Here is a 23,069-nt window from a genome sequence, read left to right as displayed (position 1 = left end):
AAATTAGATGAATGAGGTCTTATAGGTTTCAAACATGAATTAGGACAACATTTTGTACTGAAGAAATAGAACTGAAGTTTTATTATAAACTAATGACATTTCAGCTGTTTTTTTTTTTTTGTTTTTTTTGTTTTTTAAGAAAACTGGTAACGGTTTACAATAAGGTTCATTAGTTAACCTTAGTTAACATGAACTAAGAATGAACAATACTTCAGCATTTATTAATCTTAGTTAATATTAATCTCAACACTTACTAATGTTATTAAAATCAAAAGTTTTATTTGTTAACATTAGTTAATGCACTGTGAACTAACTTGAACAAAGATTAATAAATACTGTAACAAATGTATTGTTCATTGCTAGTTCATGTTAGTTAATACATTTAACTAGTGTTAACTAATGAACCTTATTATAAAGTGTTACCAGAAAACTGTAACATTTATTGTTTTAATAAAGTAGTTCAGTTTATTTAATGCATGAAAGCTCACACTTCATGTTCTGTTGTATAGGTGCAGGAGACACTGACAGACAGGCAGTTGATCGAGTCGTCTCCAGTTCTGCAGAAACTCACTAGTTTTGAGGATGCCATTGGAGTGCTGTTCACTCATGTCCGTCTCCTCGCACGGGCCTTCACTCTGCGTACAGTGGGCTTCAACCACCTCACCCTGTGAGTGCTTCAGTGCGTCTGGGACTTTGTAATGATATAATGTATATAATGAACACTCACTTGGCCACTTTATTAGGGACACTTTACTAATACCGGGTTGGACCCTCTTTTGGCTTCAAACCGCTGGTTACGTATGTAAACGTGGTTCTGTGAATTCCGGATGACCCCCAGAGACGGTGTTATATGTTGGCACCGCAAGGGCATTGTTAGGCATGACGCAAAGCAAATAGCAACAGAAGTTACATTATTTTGCCATTAGATGGAGGCAAAGACTGTCTTTATGAGTAAGTGAGTCAGGACTGAAACTAACACGGAGAAGCGAGACGCAAGTGACAAATGACTAGCATGTCAGGGCACGGGAAACCCCTTGACTGTTAAAAGGACAAGATTTCGAAACGGACATTCAAAAGGATTTTTTATTACGAATATAGGACTGACCTGAAGGAAAATGCTATGTCTACTGTAAATGCAGGTACACTCACTTACTTGATCTCTCACAATACTCTACTCTATAAGCTTCAATGAACAATATCAATGAGAACGTTTACTTTGCTAAGAGTAGGGGTGTTGTGTAGTGATACATAGAACCGTTGGGTGAAGCGGTCATAGCCGTGTTTTATTGTGAATAAAACGCAGCCATTGACCAATCAGAATCAAGGACTGGAACTAACTGTTTTATTTTAGTGGATAATTGCAGCGCCAGCCAGATAGGTCGAAAAAATATTTACCGACAAAGTCACATAGTGACTTGAGCTGAAGGAATCTAAGCCACTGCAGCTCAGCGCCCCACCTCGAAGCACCTCTCGCAGTGATAGGGAACTCTGGGGGTCATCCGGGATTCACACAACCACAGTTACAAATGTAACCACCATTCTGTTTCATTCCCCCTGACCGCCAGAGACGGTCATATATTAGTGGATGACCCATACCAACAAAGTCACGAGGAAAGTAACTTACATCCTGAGAAGAAGCAACAATGACGCTGTAGAACCTCGCAAATGTACAAGGAGAGGACCATGTCGCTGCTGCACAAATGTCTTTAAGTGAAACACACCGTTATAAAACACACCTGAATGGCCGTGCGCATTTTACTTTCGCTTTCAAATTCAGCCAAGAGTGAGGCGAAGTGAGGTGAAATCTGACGACTGCTGCTGATCTGTGCTGCAACTCTCGTTAGGAAAAGTCTAAATTGAGCAAACGCCTTCATTTTTTTTTTTTTATTATTGTAGTGTCTGTTCTCTAACTGAACTAAATGATTTTTTATTACTATGAAAAATCAAATAAGCAACCGTCGCTTAAAAAACAACCCCCAAACAAGCCCATTATTGTTATTCCGTCAAGAGCAATAAGTGATTTTCTCAATGTTAATCAAACAACAATTGACAATAAACACAGGTGATCGGAGGATAGTGCATGCCCTCCTGCTTTTTGCAATTTGATGACTTTTGTAAAATAACTTCTGTTTTTGCTTTTCAAACTCTGAGTGGTTTCAGTTTCATTTATTGATAATAAATAATTGATAAATAATACTTTTGTAGCTTTAACAAGAATGCCCAGTGAATAGATAGCCTTAATTCATTCAGTGAAGTCTAAACAGTGTTTTATTTTTACATTTGATTATTAAATTTCTGTTGCTAAATAACCCTAATGTTGGCCTACCTGAAACCCTAAACTCTCTGGTTTACACTGACGTAAAAATGACGCTTATTTTTTATGTAGCTAATGCTACAGTAAAACACTCCTGTACACTTTCAGAAGTTGAAGGGATGCTTTCTTCTCACATAAAGAATGTGAAAAAATGTATGTTGGTTATATCAATTTTAGTTTTTAAATACCGGTATATTTAAATATAAATGTAATTTATTTTACTTGCATAAAGCATTATCGTATTGCAAATCAAATATCGCATTATTTAACGTGTTAACCCATATTGCATTTTTCTTCAATATCATGTAGCCCTATTTAGTTAACTATCAACTAGAGCTTCATGAAGCCAATTTATGTGTCTGCAGAGGCCACAACCAGAGGATGGAGTTCCTAGGAGATTCTATCATGCAGTTGGTGGCAACTGAATATCTGTTCATCCACTTCCCAGACCATCATGAAGGACATTTGACAGTGAGTATATCCATCATCTTGTGCTCATTTTATGGCCAAATCACAGCCGTGCTGATATTAGAGCCCTTTAAAAAAAATATTCTGGGGCCATGAAGATTTTGTGAAGATGATCTAAAACCCTGGTGGTGACTGACAACGTTTTAAAAAATTATTTGAACTTTGCACACCACCTTACGAGGCTCAACATCATAAGTGATGTTAGAGGATCTACATCTATCTACCATAGTTTGTAAATATTGTAAATATTGTAGAGATGCACCGATTACAATTTTCTGGGCCGATTCCGATTTCCGATTTTTCATTAAGTTTGACCTGCCGAAACCGATTTTAGCCGATTCCGATTTCATTTTTTCTAACCACTTTACAGCACACACAAATATTTATTTTATATCTTTTCTGTAATAGAACATTTTACAATTTGCATATACATATTGTTTTGAACAGATAAACGCTATAGAACAGAACTATATAAATTACTCCAGGTGTGGGTAATTCACACACATCTAAAGTGCAGTGTTATGGAAGAACCATTTCCTTTTCACATTCAATATCCAATAATTTTTTTATATATGTATTTAGCAAACTAAACGTCTGTATGAAAACAGGGAATGGCAATAAAATAATATATAAATAAAAAATAAAAATAAATATAGCCTTGCAGTATAAAGATATTTCTCAAAGCACACACACACACAGGCCTATTGCAATCACTTGTACAAACTGAATAATAAAAAGTTTAAATGGGTACATTTTCTATAAATATTAGTCTTCGTTTTCTTTTCTGACATAGCCTACTCCAGTTCTTGTTAAAACAGCAAATTCTGTGCATTTTGGGCACTTTTTTTGTGAAACCCTATTTAGGCTATTTTGTCCATCGAAAGTGTGCTTTCCCTTTAATTGAGCGTGAGCAGTGCAGCAAATAGACTCGGCGCCGAAACACGCGCTTCACTGCTCGTGACGCTCCTGCTTGACGCTCACGCGCTGCTCCTGCTCCCGTTGTGAATGCACTCATTGATTAACATGCACGCCGAAAAAAAATACGCGCTTGCGGTCTGAACGGACGTAATTCACGAGGTTTTTACATGTGTGTTCCGTGTGCACGTGTGATGGTGATGATGCGCGATGTTAATCATGCGGCGCCCGAGTGCATTTGACCGGCATAAAAATCGGCATTTGTCAGACTGACTGGCCGGTCGCCGGTCACGGCCGATCACGTGAAAATCGGCCAATTCCGGTCACCAGCCGATCAATCGGTGCATCTCTAAAATATTGTAAATTGTAAATATGTGAATCCTGTGCCAACAAACTCCCTGGTCTCCCCTACTATATAGTACAAAAAAAATCCAGCCACTTCAGTCACTGGTTGGCCCGTCCCACTGTTAGGGAATGATATAATCAAGATGATGAGATCTGTTTAGTCAGTTAAAGTATAAAGTGTGTTGATTTGTGTGATTTTAGCTCCTGCGCAGCTCTTTGGTGAATAACCGGACTCAGGCAAAGGTTGCAGAGGAATTGGGCATGCAGGAATATGCCATCACCAACGACAAGACCAAACGGCCTGTTGCCCTGCGGACCAAGACTTTAGCCGATCTACTGGAGTGTAAGTATGACATGACACTAAAATCAAAGCTCCCTTGCAATTATCTGCATTCAACATTAACAAAAATTGTGAATATATATATTATTTACTATAAATAATATAATAATTATCAGAGGAACGAAAAGTAAAATTAAAAATACAAGAAGTAAAATCCTTACAAATCCCAGCGGTCCTACAGAATGTTTCGTTATTTATTATATAAATGATTTTGTGCAAGCAGTGTTATTTTTGTTATTTATTCACTGTACTTTTTTTTTCTTTTTTTTTTCTCAGCATTCATTGCAGCTCTTTACATCGATAAAGACCTGGAGTTTGTGCACACATTTATGAATGTTTGCTTCTTCCCACGACTCAAGGTATGGCAAACTTATTTGGAGATTACCAAAGAATCAGGTTACTTGATATTTTTTACCCATATTCACATGTCTGTACTTATCTGGAGCACAACCTTATGATTTGAAATGTTTTGTTTCAGTCTTGGAAAAATGTGGATAGCAACAGTAGACACCTGCCACATTTTATTTCAGAATCATCATCACAGAAAGGAAAAGTAAAAAAGTAGTATTTTTTTTAAAATAAGATAAAGAACCTCATGTCATGCAGAGGCATCTTTACAAATGCTTTAATTTACACTATTCATGAGTAATTTACAACTGCTTTGAATGTGGCTCAACCAATCATAATCAATGACCGGAACCAGAGCCATAGAGAGAAAGAGTTGCGACACTCATTGATGTCGCCGCTATGGCTGTCACGTGGTTCATGTAAGCCGCAATAGTTCCAAAACACACGCTGGCTGTCATGTTCTTCTATGGGACAGACAGCAGCGATTGCATTATTGAACGGTAAATATAAAATAAAACACACACCCAAGTACTTTTTCAGCTGTTATTGCATTATTGCATTTTGTTAATGTCAGTTTTGCATTTGGAGATAAGTTTTAGGCTATATTTTTGGAGGGAAAAGCATAGTGTTCATGTTCGCATGGGTAGTAGCACTGGCTTTAGCGGCTCTAACTTAACTTTTCCATATCATTCATCTGATGATGGACGTCTCATGATATTTATTTTAGCACAACTGGGCTGTATTAGGCTATTGATTCCCGTGATTTTGCTTATAAATTTTGATTCAGCCATTAGCTGCTACACCTTCGTGATCACGCAAAGAGGTGTGCCGTGGCCGTCCGTTCAGAGTTCGCTTAAATATTTTTTATTAAACAATGACAGACAACAAAAATGTGTGCTTGTGTGTGAACAAGAAAAACAAAAACCAGGGGCAGGTGATCCATGAAACAGACAGGACTGGTGATCCCATAACAATCCTAGAGGTCCAGCATTGTTCTCACAAGCCGCTTCACTCAAGACAATAAAACATAATGAAAAGTTAGTATATCCCAAAAAATTAAATTAAATAAAAGTTGCTATAAAGGTGGTAGCGATTCATTACCGAACTCTTACTGTCACAGTGACAGCTGACGAAGTTAACTAGCTATCGCAGTGCTTGAAAATTGGTTGAAACATCCAACATAAAATATAAATAATTACGCTGTGCATGTACAAATGAAGACCAGTATAAGCATCGCAAAGGGCCTCTGATACAATATAGACAGTTGACAATTCAAAAGAGGTCGATATCTCAACAACTTAACTCTGGAACAACTCAACGCGCTGCAATGTAAGTGAATGGTGTCCAACGCCAAAATGACAGTGTTTGGAACTATTCCGATCTTCTAATCCCGGAAGTAGGCGGTTAAAAGCGCCGCCATTGTTTACAACGGAGGTCTATGGGAGTGTCGCAACTCTTTCTCTCTATGGCTCTGACCGGAACTATCCATTTTATGAATACTTTAAGAATAATGCACTAAGCTTTCAATTACAAATGAAGACATGAGAAAGAGAACAAAGAGGGCTTCTTTACTATTCAGTGAATAAAAGATAGTTTAGGAATAGTTGGGAAAGTGCATGATATACTAGGGTAGTCTATTTATGTAAGCATTAATGCATCTGGAACACTGTAATAAGGCCATGTGGACTATAGGTCTTATGCGCCAGAGAAACAAGCATGCAGCTGTCTTTAGAATTTTGTGTTTGAAGCTGAACTTCTGTTTTTGTGGTAGCTTTGTATATTTCTATGGCGTTGCTGTCGAAGAGTAATTAGCTAGTGAAGTGGATTTACGTATTGTAGAGTTAACTGAAGTTATCATGAGCATTGTAATGTTTGAAGCGGATGTCAACAAATTTCAGTAGACCGGGAAGATTTTAAAATGAGTGGCTCATTCATTAATCCGTAAGATCTTACCTTCATGCTGTGTAAATACAAACCGGAAGACAACACAACAAGTGCAGCGTTGAAAAGGGGCGGGGCTACAAAATCTTGAACTTGGTTTATGTACATTTCTACATAGACCTATTTTTCATAGGCTATCAAAGTGATGTAGCATCATTAAGAACTAACATGAACTAACATTTAACAGTGGACTTAAGGATTTTTTTAGCCCTCACTCTCTGACCCCATGAAGTTCGCTGTGTAATTCGCACCCTGACCAAGATGCATTAGGGGAAGCATTAAATAATCTTATGAATGCACTTAAAAAATGTAGAATCAAATTGTTAATCGAATTGCATTGAATCTCGCTGAGAATCGTCTCGAATCTAATCGTTCTGAATTTGCAAATATCGTTCTTGAATCAAATCAAAAACCTATGAATCGCAAATTGAATCAATTTACTGTTTACCCAAAGATTCACAGCTCCACTCATGTGTTTTCTATCTGAAAAAAAAAAAAAAACCTTCACTGAAATAAGGTGCCATTTACAAAGGACATGGTCTTGTATTCTAACCTGGCTGTTTTTAATTGTCAAAGTCTTATGCTTTTAAGACACTGTGTCAAGTTAAAAGTAATAAATCACCCCTGATACAGCACTTGTGGTTGGGAAAAAGAAGAGAACAGGGTACCCTGTAAAGATGAACTGTGATTAAAACTAAAAAGTGAACATTCAAATCTTTCTTTAAAGATCACTTAATCATATTATGATTTTTTTTTATTGAAGTTTAGATCACACAACCACTGACAATTCTTCAGGATTCATTGAATTTCTTGGGTCAGCTTGCTACTTGCTTGCATAGACACACAGCAACACTAAACCGGCTTGCTGTCTTCACTTACTACGCATACACTGCAAAGTTTATAGACACTGAGATTGATCGATAGGAATTCATCATGAGACGTTTCTGGTCTTAGCCTACACATCCAAATCCGCCTTCAGCTCTGTGCCAGTGCTCTGTGCAGTCTGTCTGCTTTTGTCCTAAAATAACTGCTGTATCTTTTGATTGTTTTGTATTTGCATATAAAAAAAAAATTTTTTTTAATGTACTGCTGTTTGATCAGTTTAATTATTGTTTCAGGAGTTTATCTTGAACCAGGACTGGAATGACCCAAAATCGCAGCTACAGCAGTGCTGTTTAACCTTGCGGACAGAGGGCAAAGAGCCAGACATTCCTCTATACAAGTAAGAAGCTTCTGTCCATAAACATCCTTTGATTCACCTCTTCATCTCTTTCCACCTTTGATTATCTGTTTTAAGAGATTTACAGTGAGCCCAAACAGTATCTGGACACAAAAGAATACACATGTGGCCTTAGAGAATGCAAATCACAGGAAAACAGGTCCTGCATTTTCACACGGCATGCTGCTGCACTGGAAAGACATGATCTGTATAGTAGCATGCGAAGCCATGCGAAATTATTCAAACCCCTTTATTTTTTACGCATTTTTTGTTGCAGCCTTATGCTATTTTTTCCACATCAATTTACACTCTATACCCCAAAATGACAGCAAAAAACAGATTTGTGATAACTTTGCAAATTTATTAGAAAGAAGAATACTGAATCCGTACTCGAGCCCTTTGCTACACTTGTAATAAAATCCCATTTCTCCGGATTATCTTTGAGATGTTTCTACACTTTGAAAAGGTGTACACCTGTCTATATAAGGTCTAACAGCTGAAAATACATATCAGAACAAAAACCAAGCCACAAGGACAAAGGAACTGACTGCAAAGCTCAGAGACAGCATTGTGTAGAGGCACAGATCTGAGGAAGGCTACAAAAATGTTCTGCTGCATGAAGTTTCCCAAGAACACAGTAGCCTCTATCATTCTTAAATAGAAGAAGTTTGGATGGACCAGGACTCTTGCTAGGGCTAGTCGTCCAGCCAATCTGAGCAATCTTAAGAAAAGGGCCTTGGTAAGAGGTGACCAATAATCTGATGGTCAGTCTGGTTGAGCTCCAGAGTTCATGCGTGGAGATGGGAGAACCTTGCAGAAGGACAACCATCTCTGCAACGATCCAGCAATCCAGGCTTTAAGGCAGAGTGGCCAGATGGAAGCCTCTACTCCGTAATAAAAATTAAATCCCACTTTGACTCTGAGAATAAGATTCTTGGAATTGAGGCCTTGATTCAAATTGTCATATCTGATGGAAACCATTCTGTGGGTGTTTTTCAGTGGCAGGAACTAGTTGACAGAAAATGCTGCTGAATACAGCAAAATACAGAGATATTAATGAAAACCTAGTCCAGAGTGCTAGAAACTGGGCCAGAAATTCACCTTCCGACAGGATAATGACCGTAAAACTGCAAACTCTATGAAAGTGGCCCAGACTTGAACTTAATCAAACATCTCTGGAGAGTTGAGACTTGCTATATAGTATATCGCTATGTGACTATACTGAAAGGGTTCTCAACTCTGGCCCTCGAGGTCTACTTTCCTGTAGAGTTTTGCTCCAACCTTGATCAAACTCACCTCCCTGTAACTTTCCAGTAAACCTGAAGACCTTGATTAGCTTGTTCAGGTGTGTTTGATTAGGGTTGGAGGTAACCTCCATAGTGGACCTTGAGAACTCTTGCTATACTGTATGTATGTGGGATAAAGTTATACACTTGCGGGAGTGTATAACTTTACTGCAAGAGTGGTTGCTAGGGGTGTTGTGTAGTGATACATAGAACCGTTGGGTCAAGTGGTCATAGCCGTGTTTTATCGTGAATAAAACACAGCTATTGACCAATCAGAATCAAGGATTGGAACTAACCGTTTTTTATAAACATTGGATATTCAGTGGTTGAGTTGTGAAACTTTTTCTGTAGCTTTAAGGCATGTTGTTATACGTTTACTTACATTTACTGCTGTAAGGCCACTGGACTGTTTAAAGTCCTATCCTCTCTTTTTTTATTCTGATATAATAATAGTATAATGTGACCACAAATCCACTTAATTGTTCCGGTTAAGTGGTTTGGCTCATCTCCAGTGTGATGCTCCTCATCTTGTTTTACAGAACACTTCAGACAGTTGGACCCTCTCATGCCAGGACCTACACAGTGGCAGTGTATTTCAAAGGTGAACGTATTGGCTGTGGAAAAGGACCAAGGTACTAATAATACACTCATATATTTGCCCTCATTGCTACATTGCTGGGTATCTCCTCTTATAAATGTTGGCAGTCAAAATTAAAACTGTTGACCGATAGATTTTCTTCATTCTTTCTGACAAACAACAAAAGATAATATGAAATACAGTATGTGCAGTTTCTACATTTTTAAATTGCAGTGTACAGTGTTTATTATTGGTACAGTGTTTATAGACGCTTTGGATAAAAGCGTCTGCTAAATGACTAAATCTTAAATCTAAATTATAAGGGGGTATAATACGCAGCTCAGTACTCACTACTCAAGCACTTTTAAATAAGCTACTCTTTTACTCTGACTCGAGATGGTTGTTGGGTTTTTGGAAAAGTAAGTTTACTCTACTCATACTACATTTTTTGTAAAGTAATTGTACTTTTACTTGAGTATATTTTTTCAGTACTCTTTCTACCTCTGCCACAATGCCGTTTATCGACATGGATCTGCATGATCGTATCAAAGGAAACTTTTATGAGTTTTATGTAAATTACACTGATACTGGTGCATTTTAATAGTGGTCTAAACTATTAATTCCCTTATTTGTCCTACAAAAAAGAAGCAACTTTTTCTTTGTCATCTAATCTTTCCACACCATACCAATGTTTATACTAATTTTGTGTCTTTGTCTTCTGGCTTCAGCCCTTTTCTGCTTCTTTGACTACAGATACTGAGTTTATAACTCTCATTATTTCCATCCTTTCTTCTTTCAGAAGATCTGAAAACCTTCACTATCACCTTCAATTCCCTCACACAAACCACTGATGAATACATTTTCCCATCTACCTCATTTATTCCAAGATATTATATGGTTTTCAGTTTTTTTTTGTGTTGACACAATCAGACTTCAGTTTTCAATATCCTTAGGAGGTCATACAATCTTGATTCTATACTTTATTCTAACTCTCTACTTCGGAGTCTCGTCAGCTTCAACGAAACTTTTTTCTGTTTCTATTTAAGTCAGAATTTGAAGCAGAACTGCAAATACTGTGCAAATATCCCCAGACTATCAAACTACCATTTTGTGTGACTGAGGTGGTTCTTTTGAAGTGCAGTGTTTGGTTTTTGGCTTTCACACCTGAAGATGGCATAATTGAAACCCTAACTTCAACACACACAAAAAAAAAAAAAACTCTCATCACACACATACTATGGACAATCCATTAACTCACAGATTAGATTTTCACACTGGACACCTAAACAGAGCATATTTTCACTACGCATATTAACATATTAGAGCATTCACACTGACGCCGAGGTGAAACAGCAGTGCATAGCAGAGCAGAAGCAGCTGTGCCACGATCGTTTCGGGGGAGAGTATATTTTTGCTGCACCGATCAATCTGAATTAAAGCCAGAGTGCTTAGAGAGTTAACATGACAAATAACAAATTTCACCATGAAATCATATCATATATACATACAGCTCTGTGAAAGAAGAAAAGAAAAAAACTAGAAAACATCATTGCCAGGAGTTTTTGCCCATACTTCAAAAGTCTGTTTAAATGAATAAAACTAGAGGTATATCTTAACTTGAAGATTACTTTTATCATGATAAAAAAATATATATATATATATTCGTCGTCATAGAACACCTGAAAAATGTGACAGAACGGACAATACTCATCTGTATTTGTGACCATGGACCACAAAACCAGTCACATGGGTACATTTTTTTAAAATTGAGATGTATGCATCATCTGAAAGCTGAATAAACAAGCTTTCCATTGATGTATGGTTTGTTAGGATATAATATTTGGCCGAGATACAACTATTGGAAAATCTGGAATCTGAGGGTGCAAAAAAATCGAAACATTGAGAAAATCGCCTTTAAAGTTGTCCATTTATGTTTACGATTGTGCTGCATTCACTCACACAAATAAATGTTTTATATATTTACGGTAGGAAATTTACTAAATGTCTTCATGGAACATGATCTTTACTTAATATCCTTATGATTTTTGGCATAAAAGAAAAATCGATAATTTTGACCCATACAATGTATTGTTGGCTATTGCCACAAATATACCCGTGCGACTTGTGACTGGTTTTGTGATCCAGGGTCACATTTGCAAGTACAAAAGCCATAGTCCTGTGTGTGACAAACACTGCCCGTGTGAAAGCACAATGTGTGTATGCTGCTCCCGCTCTGCATACACACAGCTTCTGCGACAGGCGTTACCTGTATCTTGTGAGCTCATTGGCAAATGCCCAAAACTTTAAACTTTACAAAACATTCTAATTGCAAACCATGTCATCTGTTTGCCATGTTTGAAGGCTCTATAACCAAGAATTCGGTGCTTAGATGCATTAAAATGTTTGGCCTCCCTTGAATTTTAATTTATAATATCTGGCTGTCAAGAAAAAGTGGATAAAGATCCCTACCGTAGATTCTTTGGGTCATTAAATCCATGCTGGATGTAATCCTTTCAGTAGAATGATAATGATCCATTGTTTGAGCTACTAAACATTTATAACTTTCCATTTTATCCCAACAGTATTCAACAAGCCGAGATGGGTGCAGCCATGGATGCCCTGGAGAAATGTGGGTGATTTTGTGAAAAGCTTCTTAACATTGTCATTCTCTATCAATAATCAGCTATTAATCATTCCCACATAAGAATGTTTCTTTTAAAACCATTTACAGTTTTGTGAAAAATACCAGTGTCTTGTGCCAAATGACACCTGTTTGATGGGACGGGAGCAATGGACGTTACTTTTGCAATTTAACTTGGTGCTGCTAGTGGTGCAGAAATGACACTTTAGGTTTAAGTGCACTGTAGCAAACATGTAATGGAAATAATGTTACAGTGCAGATTTTCTAATTTACATATTCTATTCTTGTCTTCTGCAGATAACTTTCCTCAGATGGCTCATCAGAAGCGCTTCATCGAAAGGAAGTACCGGCAAGAACTGAAGGAGATGAGACGAGAGCGAGAGCGTCAGGAGAGAGATAGTGATGAAGGGTAGGGCAGCAGAAAGTGAAAGAAAAAAGTAGGATCTTATAGGAAGGGAGTTGCATCCCTTAATGAAGGCTTAATTATCTTTCTTGGTTGTTGTTTTGTGTATAAATCTGATTTGTTTGTTAATCTAATTCACACTGTTGATATTTTTTAAAAAGAGAAAAAAATTGTCAAATAAACCAAACCATTAATATGTTTGATTGTGTGCATACTGAAGCCTAGAATTGTTATTCTTGCCAGGTCAAACCTCATCCTCTCCTTGGGTCATTTTGACCCGAAATTCATTTCCTTTCAGTTTTAAACATTGAGTGTTCATCGGAGTGGTCCAACACCTTGGGAGAATTGTTGCACTTGAGCTTGGAATACACAATTTTAGATACACTATATTAAAATACTTTTAAAGGTTCCCTATTATGCAAAATTCACTTTTGCATGCTGTTTGGACATAAATGTGTGTTGGCAGTGTGTGTACACAACCAGCCAATAGTGATAAAAATCCACTCCTTTTTTATTAATCCCCATAAATCATCAGCAGTGTCTCCCAACGACCTGTTTTCAGAATGCTGTTTTAGTGACGTCACTAAGCACAGGCCCCTCCCACGAGTGTTGACAGACACTGCCGTTTCAACATAGACCCGCCCTGATCGAGTTCACAGCCATAGATGAGAATGTCTCCCAAGCGTTGTAGGTGTTGTGTGGCTGGATGTATTAATCCACATAGCTCTCTCTATTTACTCCCGAAATCTGAGGCAGCCACTGAACACGAGGTGGAATTATTTTGTTTTTAAAGAAAATGCTCCCTCAACTCTACCGAAATTCGTTTATGTAACGTTACTTGCGCACTTCTTATAACTTACTGTGTTTACTCAGCTCTTACGGTGATTTTCTGAAGTAAAACTGACGCTTCATCTTTTGTGTGATGTACAATAAACTTTATTAAACTCATCAGTATATGTTTGATCATCATTCGGACCTGATCCGAAACAGCAGAAGTTGTAGGCTATTAATAATGGATACATACAAGCAGATGACAAATACGTTATAACCGTAATTAAACTACTAAACTATACCTGTTCCATCTCTATACAGCATTATTGTCCGACTCGAAATGAACACCGTTACTGAGAGTTTCTGATATTATCATCATTCCTGAGATGAAATTGTCCTGAGAGACTGAGCGCGAGCTCATGAAGCTCCGCCCCCTGGGCCGTGCAGCAGCAGCTTATTTGCATTTAAAGGGCACACACTAAAACAGCGCGTTTTTCTGAGCCCCAAAAAATGACTATTTAAACATGTTGTAAAAAATGATCTGTTGGGTATTTTGAGCTAAAACTTCTACACACTCTGGGGACATCAGAGACTTATTTTACATCTTGTGAAAAGGGGCATAATATGGGACCTTTAATTTTTTTTACTGGTTTAAAGGAGTTTGTGATTGTAATAAAAATAGTAACAAATCCTTCCCTTGCAGGTCAATTTGACCCCCATAGGAATTGGGGGGAACATTTTTATTTTATTTTTTTTTTTTGTCAAAAAAAAAAAAAAAAAATCTGGCTCAATCCAGGACAAACAAACACACACACATACAAATGAGGCCATGAGACTATGGAACATCCCCGATGCAGAACACACTCGCATGCATACACACACCAAGGAATTCCTATTTAAACTCAGTCACAATGCAGACTGCACACATTATGAAGTGGTTAGATTTGAACACAGTGCACAACTTTTATTTTTTCTGCTGCCCACCTTACTAGCTTCAATTATTACAAATTCCGACACTTCAGTATAAATACAAACCTAAAACTAAAAATGCTAAAACTTTACCAAAAAATTATTTTATAATGTTTAAATGGATGCATATTGAAGGGAGAGAGAAACAACTGAAAAACTGACTTTAGGACCCAGGGGAACAGTTCATTTGCTCCATATAGAGCTATAAGGCCATCTAAAGACAAGAGCCATGAAATGTGTTATATATATTTTTTTTTATATACAAGAGGTTGGCAGAGACACCTAGAGCTGTTATTTTGTGTTTAAGTGAAATAATATGAAGTATTCTGAATTATTGATAAAATCTAGCAATTTAGAGGTAAATAAAACCTCGCCAAAAAAAGTCTGTATTTGTATTATTTGTGATTGTTTTATTTCAAAAATGTTAAAATAAATTATACAAATTATATAAGCTTTATGAAAAAAAAAAAAAAAGTAGTATAATTTTATGGCTTTGGGGTCATTCTGCGAGGGAAGGATTTGTTTCAGGTACAGGAGGAGAGGATAAGGGTTAATCATGAATCAAAGGTGAAGATTGACTGGACTACCAGAGTGCATCATTTGGTCAAACAATCTTTTGTGGATCAACATGAAACGGTGATCATAATATAGAACAGAATTTGTTTTGATTGTGAAAAGTGGCTGTTACATGCCAACATGGAGACCGGTGAATAAAGGGGAGGAAAACCATTCCAGATTTTCTCTTTGTTCATTTTGCTAGAATCCTGTTGAATTTTTTTCTTCTGGTATTTACTTTTGGTCACTTCATGTCCATTTTTATGGACCAAAAAGATGTCTGATTGTCTATGTACATTCAAATTACACTTGACCACATAAATGTGCCTTCACTGCCTTGACAAAATGGACATAAATCGAATATACTGTTCCTACACTGTATGCAGAAATTTGACCATGACTCATGGAAACAAAATTCATGTTGGTCTAATGTTGGCAATGCTCGTGCTTCCAATCCCTGTCTGATACCCCATAGTTTAACACGTTGGAAAAATGCAAGTTCAACCATATTGGAAACATGTTGGATTAATTGACTTTTGTTCTTTTATTTTGTTTTATATCTGAAGAATGAAGTGTTGTAACAACAGTGATGATAGAACAGTGATAAATTCTCATTAAAAACAAACAAATAAATATTCTTTTTTTCTCTCTCTCCAATGTCTCAACACTTTATGGAGTACTAATTCATATTATATTAAAGTGATGTATAGCATCATTAAGAAATAACATAATTTAACAATGAACAAATTGTATTTTATTAAAATAACATTAACCAAGATGAACGAATATATAAAAACAGATATTCATTAAATGCATAGTCTAGAATGTAGGAAAATACATGTTGTATGTAAATGGTAATGTAGTATATAATATTGTTGTAAAGCGTTACCAGTCACAAAATCATAATCCCCATCATAAACCATAATTCTCTTTTTTCATCTTTGGAAGGTGCGAGTTTTGACGTCATTAATGACATTTGCTCTAATAAAAAAAAAAAAATCTATAGCCATGGGTACATGGTACTGCATACCTTCATATTTATCCACACTGAAAAGCTGAGCCAAAGCCCAAACTCACGTTATTATTAAAATATATCTTATCTGCAAGTAACCTGCAGTTACCATAGTGCAGAGGTCTTCAATCCTGCTCCTGGAGGGCCACTGTCCTGCAGAGTTTAGTTCCAACCTGCTTCAGCACACCTGCCTTTGAATATTCAAGCGATTCTGAAGAGCTTGATGAGCTGATTCAGGTGTGTTTGATTAGGGTTGGAACTAAACTTTGCAGGACAGTGGCCCTCCAGGATAGTGTATACCTTTGAATTTCACAGAGCACTTTTTTTTCTCTAGTTTCTTGAAAATCTGTACTGGTGGTGTGAAAAGCACTATTAGACACAAAGAGGCTTGTGCTGCACAGACCCCTTGAGGAGTGTGCTGTAGGTTTATGCCCTTGTTCTTCTGCTGGCTGAGGTCCTCTGTTCTTCACTGTATGTAGGTTAATATTTTTAGCAGTGCCCTATTTCTGATGGTTGCTTTATTCTAGTGGTTTTCTGTGATTAGACGAAACCCTGATAAAAAATGACCCTGGCTAAAATTACCACCACAAGAAACAGCGAGAACTTCTCTTTTACCAGTGGATGGAGTACTGTATATTAGAATCTTGACATTGGGTTGCAGACTGAAATGTCTGAAATGATCTTAAATGTTTTATTTTTCAGTTTGACAGCGATAGCATGTTATAATCATTTTCACATATTTGCACTATTTCTGATTATTATGTTAAATTATATAATAAAGATTTATAATAAATCTTTCTAGTTGATTCTGAATGCCTTTCAGCTGTTTGGGCCTTGGTATTATAGGTGCTGCTACCTATTGTGTTTAGGTTTGTTTCATTCGATTGTAAGTGCCCTGTGAAGTGGACTTCACATTGTATTCCAACATTAATATGAAATTCCAATCCGAATGAAGTGTACATGTTTAGTTTGAAGGGGAATTTACACACCAGTTATTGTGCATCACACCAGTACTGCAAGAAGTTTCGCTACATGAAAGACAATGAGAATGAGTTAAGACTCCAGCATTTTCATTGAGTTTTATTAGTCCCATGTGTGGTTTGTATGCAGTTGTTTGCGGATATAAAGTGTGTGAAATGTGACAGTTACAATGCTATCATGATTATGGTTAAATAACAAACCATGCATCTAATAGAACCAAATTATGTGCAATTAACATTGAAACAGATATTCATCAGTCAGTTTAGCACTTACAAATAGGACAATTTTTATTAATTAAATAACGCCAAATGTTTCCTTTGAATCCTTCATTCAAGCCCTACAAAGCATAGATCTCATCATTTTAATTCGTCAATAAAACTTTTTGTCCATTTACTGAAAAATATACTTTTTTAAACTCCTCTTAGGCCATTGATCTGATTTGCAATTTGACTCACATCGTCTTGAGACCGTCATGACAAAAAGTTATCAACATATTTTAGATGCATCTAAGCATTGCAAAGAGCCAGTGAATAATTGGGGTGTTGCCTAATTTTGACTAATAGTCTTATTTGCCGAATGCAAAAATGTTAGCATGGCTGCCAGAGGCCAATCACTGTTAATTGCATCAATTTTAAATGGCTTACCATTACAAAAATTGAAAAGTTCCTACATAATATAAAAACATGGCTATGTACCAAATTTGGTGAGAATCGACCACAAGTTTGAGAGACAAGCTTGCGATGAACGGTTTGCGGATGGGGCCAAAGGGACCTCCGATCGACCCATGTTTCGGGGTTCTTGGCTGCAGCGTTTGTGAGATATAAGCAGAAAATCCTTCAAGTAGCAGGAGCACAGTGCTGGGAGTGGGAACTTTTATTTGTATTGCTTATATCTAATCCAAGCAGGTGTCTTAGGGCTCTAGACATCGGATGATGCCGTGGTGCAATGTACAACTAAAAATGTTTGATTGTGAAGATTATAATGTGAACAAAATGTGAAACAATCAAACACTTTTGTTAGTCACAGAGCTTATTTTCTGTAATTATCCAAAAGTCAATGGAAAAATCCGGAAAATTATTTTTGCAGAGTGAAACTCAGGGTTGGCCTACAAAAATATTTCATTATTCATCACTTGTTTCTAGTTGAGCTCACTGTATAAATATAAAATATAAATATAAATCCCTTTGTTTCCTCAATTTAGTGTCTAATCTTGCCTTAACATGCTTTTGTTAAGATGGTATGTTTGCACATACTAGGATTATCCTCTTGTGACTATAACTGATTAGACAGACAAATGTATCAAGTGGTTGTCCAGCTTATCCTTCTAATTTGATTTAAAGGTTTAAAGCACCCTCTGATGTAATAAGTACATGCAGATGGTTTTTGCCAATGGTGTTTTGTACATTTTTTTTATTTTTTTGTCAATTGGCTCTTCAAATGATGGGATGGTGGAGGATGACCTCCAATTCACTGCTCCCCAGAGCTCATCCCTGAGCCACTCCTGCCCTGGAGCTTTCAATCTTCTTCACTACAGACCTCGAGCCAGCACACACAGTTATGGGCCTCGAGCTACAGTAGCACACATGCCTACCATGAACCCTAAGCCTGTGCAAATGTCTACAACAGACCCTGAGCCTGCCATAGACCCTTACATACAACAATTTTATGATTAATATCATGCCTCCCCCCTCCAGTGCTACCAAACCAGGTGTTGTAGGCATCATCTTTAAAACTTGGTGACACCAATGACACTGCTCTCAAATGTTAGTCTGGAGCCCTGTTATGCCCACCCCTATAATCCTGCTTGAGGTAGATACAATTCTCATTATCCCGGCCATAAAAGCAGTTTTTCCTCATTGTCTGATGGTTCAGTCTGGCTTAATTAACTCTTACCCTTCCTCCTCCACTGGTTCTGTCCAGCATGATATACTCCCTAGTCCTGCCAAGACCCAGCCCCTCCTCCTTCTCTGGTGCCATCCAATTATGGGCTCCATCCCTCCAGGGGTGATGAACACTCAGGGGACCAAGGACTTCCAGCTTCACCCACTCTATCATGGTTTCCTGCCCCGCCAAAACTTCTGTGATCTCAGATATCTTGTCTCCACATTGGCCCTTTAATCCTTCAGCTCCACCTTGGCTCTTCAGTCCCTCAGCTTCACTGTGGTCCTCCATCCTGGTGTCTCTACTGGGGTCCCTCATTCCCCATCCTCCACTTTGGCCTGTGATCCCCTGGCTCCACCTCGGACCTCCATTCTTCTGGCTTCGCCTTGGGTCTCCAGTCCTCGAGCCATCCCTCTGGCTCTGCATTGGTCCTCAATCCCTCTGGCTCAGTCTCAGTTTCCTAATTGGCCAGCTTCACCTTTGTCCAAAGATCTCACTAATTATTATTTTAAGGCTCTTGATTTATTGTTGTAAAGTGCATTGACTCAAGTAAACTCATGCTGTTTTTAATAGTGTTATATTAATAAATTTGACATCGACATTGGACCTACCATTAACTAAGTGCTTTTATTCATAATGAAATTTCTCATTCTGCATAAGATCAATTTGCTGTATAAATGAGGCAGGGTTGAATGTCCTGAGCACATAGTGTGGGTATCCTTTGGTGACCCAGAGAGGATTTACAAGCGTGCATCTGTCAATGGATACTGTGCAAAGTCATTCCAGGGATTTCCAAGAAATTAAAATCTTTGGTTCATATGAACAGATGGAAGTTTTGTTTTGGCAACATTTTCTATGAAGACCATGCTTATAATGAATTATAGCCCCATTTATACTTATTTATAAGGAAGTATTACTATTCTATAAATATATTGATAAAGACTCATTATAAGAACAGTTAAAGTTACATTTATATTATGTTTATAATTACTTGTCATGCATTTGCTTTTTCAATGTGCATAGTCATAATCCATTATACACTGATTTATAAATTATCAAATATAAAATAGATCCAGAGACACTTGTTTGATGTATACCAATTAGTTATCAATTATGTATTTAATGGCTAATGTTTGCATTAGAGGTCATGAATGGTCATTTTGATTTGTTAAAAAATCAGTATCTCCTCAGCCATATGCATAGTATTGCTTATAGCAGTTTGGAATTTTTACTTTTTTCATCTGTTTGTATTAATAATTAATGATTCATATTAATATTTTTCCCCCCATTATTTTATTAAAGGAATTATTGTTCATTAGTTACATTTACAAGTAAACAACTTAAAATGTATAATGAGCAAATCTTCATGATTTCTTAACATTTGCTTTATGAAAATTGCATCTTATGTTTTCACTTTACTTAAAGCCATCAGTGATGAATTTATAGAGGTTAGTAACTGTATTATCACTCACAATATGTATTTACAAGAACACAACACGGATATTAATAACAATGTTTTCACTTATTTGACAAAAATAAATCTGAATTACTAAAAAGTCATTGTAACTATAATAACATTTTAGCAATGCTGGCTGCATCTTTATAAATACATTAATGGAATCATATAGACACTGGACTCCATATAGACATTATTCCTCATTTAGAACCTTTTTGGCATAAAGTGTTCTTTAAAATTGAGTTGAGAAACCTAAGGTTCTACTGAACTCAACTGAACCTTTTTTTTTCTTTGACTGTAGCTATCCAGGAAAAGCATTGGCATTAAAGAATAAGCAAACAATAACAATATTCCTATGAAAGTTATTTCTCTCATTATTACATGAATGTTTTTGTAATATAATTTGAAAAGGCAGAGGACATAAAAAATACCTATTATTACCATTATTAAGACTTTTATTATGACTGTACAGGAATGATATGTAAAGATGAGTATGTGGGATAGATTTCTTTCAAGAATGTGTGTGTGTGCTCTCAGTGGCTGAAGAGAACTGGAGGAAATGAATAGTGGGTGTGGATAAAGAGAGAAAGAGCCAGAGAAGGAGGGGTGAAGACAAATGTAACTGTCTCTGTAGCTCTGCCACAGTGTATTACAGAACAAAAACAAGCCCAGACCGTTTTAGAGATGCACAGCTTGTGAATTCTCCTGTCATGCAGGTGTACACAGCTGAGAGAGACTCACCAGGGAAGACAGAGGATAAGGAACTAAGTGGAAGTGTTCATCACGGTATGCATTAATAAGGAAAGGGATTTGTTTGTTTCTTGATCATTCATTCACTGGACTGAGGAAGTACACAGTGAGGAGTCATCATTTGGGGGGACGTTCGCTCTTTTAGGATGCGCTCTCTCTGCTGTACCTCACATCTGCCCTGGCCACCCTTTCTTTGGGATGTAGAGAAGATTGATGCTTCATACAGGCTTTTCCCCTAAACATCTGCTGACTCTGGAAACCTGGCATCATGCCAGTGATGAAGGGGCTGCTGGCACCCCAGAACACCTTCTTGGATACCATTGCAACTCGTTTCGATGGCACTCGTAAGTACTGGCACAAATGCACATACACCAAACCCATATGCATGGAGAGAGAACACTCAAGCTGAGAAAAAATAGGTGAAGGTTTTTCATTTCTGTAGGGTCATCAAATGGATGTGCAAAAATAATGGCTTTTTTCAAACATGTGTCTTGAACAAACTTATACTGTCATAGAGTCTTGCAATTTACTATTGACATGTTTATAACTGCTACCAGAATTATAACACGTCTGGTTTAATGACCCCCTTGAGCACTGAGCTGTGATACTGCCATAGTAGCGCAAGAGCACACATTAATTATGTACAGTGAGGCTGCACTTTTGAAGTGTTTCTGGCCTGAAAATAAAGTGACTTAACTGATCTGACCCTTAAAAATAATGTTGTGTGGTTGATTCAGTCATAAATAATTTACCATTTTAAATAATTCTCTGCAATCGCATAGCTCATGGTGATAGCAACGCCAAGGTCATGGGTTCGTTCCTAAGAGATTGCATGATCGGCTAAAATTGTATGTATTTTTTTTACCATATACAGTAAAATAAAGTTAACCAAAAATATTTTTTTACTGTAGCATTTTCTGTTCAAATGACTTATCAATTTGGTAGCACTTCCTTTTACAGTCCAGTTTTCCATGCACATACAATTAACTTATTACAGTAATTACAATAACTGGGTAATAACTTGGTACTAACTCCGAACCTATACTCTTAAACCTAACTTTAACCCCTGTAGGTACCTTATATTACCCAGTATTTTCTTAGGTAAGTACACCTGCGTAAGTACGCGTAGTGTAAAATAAAGTGCCATCAACATTTTTATAGATTTTATAGATGGCTGGATCAATCTTGGATATCAATCCTTAGAAGTGTTTTTTATTTGTTTTTTTATTGTTATTTTACTGTTAATTTAACAGCAAAATGAAGGCATATCATAAGCTTTAAAGTGAAAATAACTGTGTAAGCAGTTAATACTGTATACACAGGTACCATACTCTTGTGTGTTTGTTCTTGTTTTATCATGGGAGATAAATCTCGTGTTTTGCAGTAGCTGGAGTTCTCTCATGGCATTTGTCTTTGAGATACATGTGTGCCATGGGAAAAGTGGATGTCAAGGGACATAGCTGTTTGTGTAATCCTTTTATCCTGAACCTTCTTAGCCACTAGTTAAAAGACTGATTACAGGTTAAGGTTCTCATTCATAATAATAAAACCAGGATGTGAATTTTACCCTATTGCATCAAAATATCTATCAAATGACTACGATTTTTAGCATTACAACACAAAATACTAAAATATAATCATAAAGCAAAAAAAAAAACAAAAAAAAATCACAATTCAACAAAGTTTTCAAATCTGAAGAAATTTGATAATATTCTTCCATAACAGTATTTGTACCAAGATTATGGGCAGCCATACCACACAAATCTGATGACATAAAAGTAGCATACAATCCTCCCATCTGTGCTTTCTTACCATAGTAATGAAGAAAACCCTTCACACAGCTTACATGCAAACTTAATCTCTTCTGTTAGATAACACCTCTCTCACACAAACCCAC

General features: G+C 36.9%; 2 protein-coding genes across 3 annotated transcripts in view; both read left to right on the top strand.

The window, feature by feature from the left end:
• The window catches only part of drosha (drosha ribonuclease III), a 38,141-nt gene extending 24,396 nt beyond the window's left edge, over positions 1-13,745 (top strand). For both annotated transcript variants that reach the window (XM_084134315.1, XM_084134314.1), the window contains exons 24-31: positions 510-667; positions 2,680-2,785; positions 4,244-4,385; positions 4,659-4,741; positions 7,790-7,893; positions 9,716-9,808; positions 12,336-12,382; positions 12,692-13,745. In XM_084134315.1, coding sequence (XP_083990441.1) covers positions 510-667; positions 2,680-2,785; positions 4,244-4,385; positions 4,659-4,741; positions 7,790-7,893; positions 9,716-9,808; positions 12,336-12,382; positions 12,692-12,807 — 849 coding nt within the window. In that variant the 3' untranslated portion in view covers positions 12,808-13,745. The remainder of the gene's footprint in view (positions 1-509; positions 668-2,679; positions 2,786-4,243; positions 4,386-4,658; positions 4,742-7,789; positions 7,894-9,715; positions 9,809-12,335; positions 12,383-12,691) is intronic.
• Positions 13,746-21,059: 7,314 nt separating this feature from the next.
• Positions 21,060-23,069, top strand: part of kcnh4b (potassium voltage-gated channel, subfamily H (eag-related), member 4b) — a 41,489-nt gene continuing 39,479 nt past the window's right edge. Inside the window, exon 1 of the mRNA XM_084135151.1 lies at positions 21,060-21,516. Coding sequence (XP_083991277.1) covers positions 21,441-21,516 — 76 coding nt within the window. The 5' untranslated portion in view covers positions 21,060-21,440. The remainder of the gene's footprint in view (positions 21,517-23,069) is intronic.

The sequence above is a fragment of the Abramis brama genome (genome assembly GCF_963993115.1).
Source record: "Abramis brama genome assembly, chromosome: 14".
Classification (NCBI taxonomy): domain Eukaryota; kingdom Metazoa; phylum Chordata; class Actinopteri; order Cypriniformes; family Leuciscidae; genus Abramis; species Abramis brama.
Note: the sequence above shows the minus strand (reverse complement) of the source record. Positions and strands in the feature narration are given on the sequence as shown.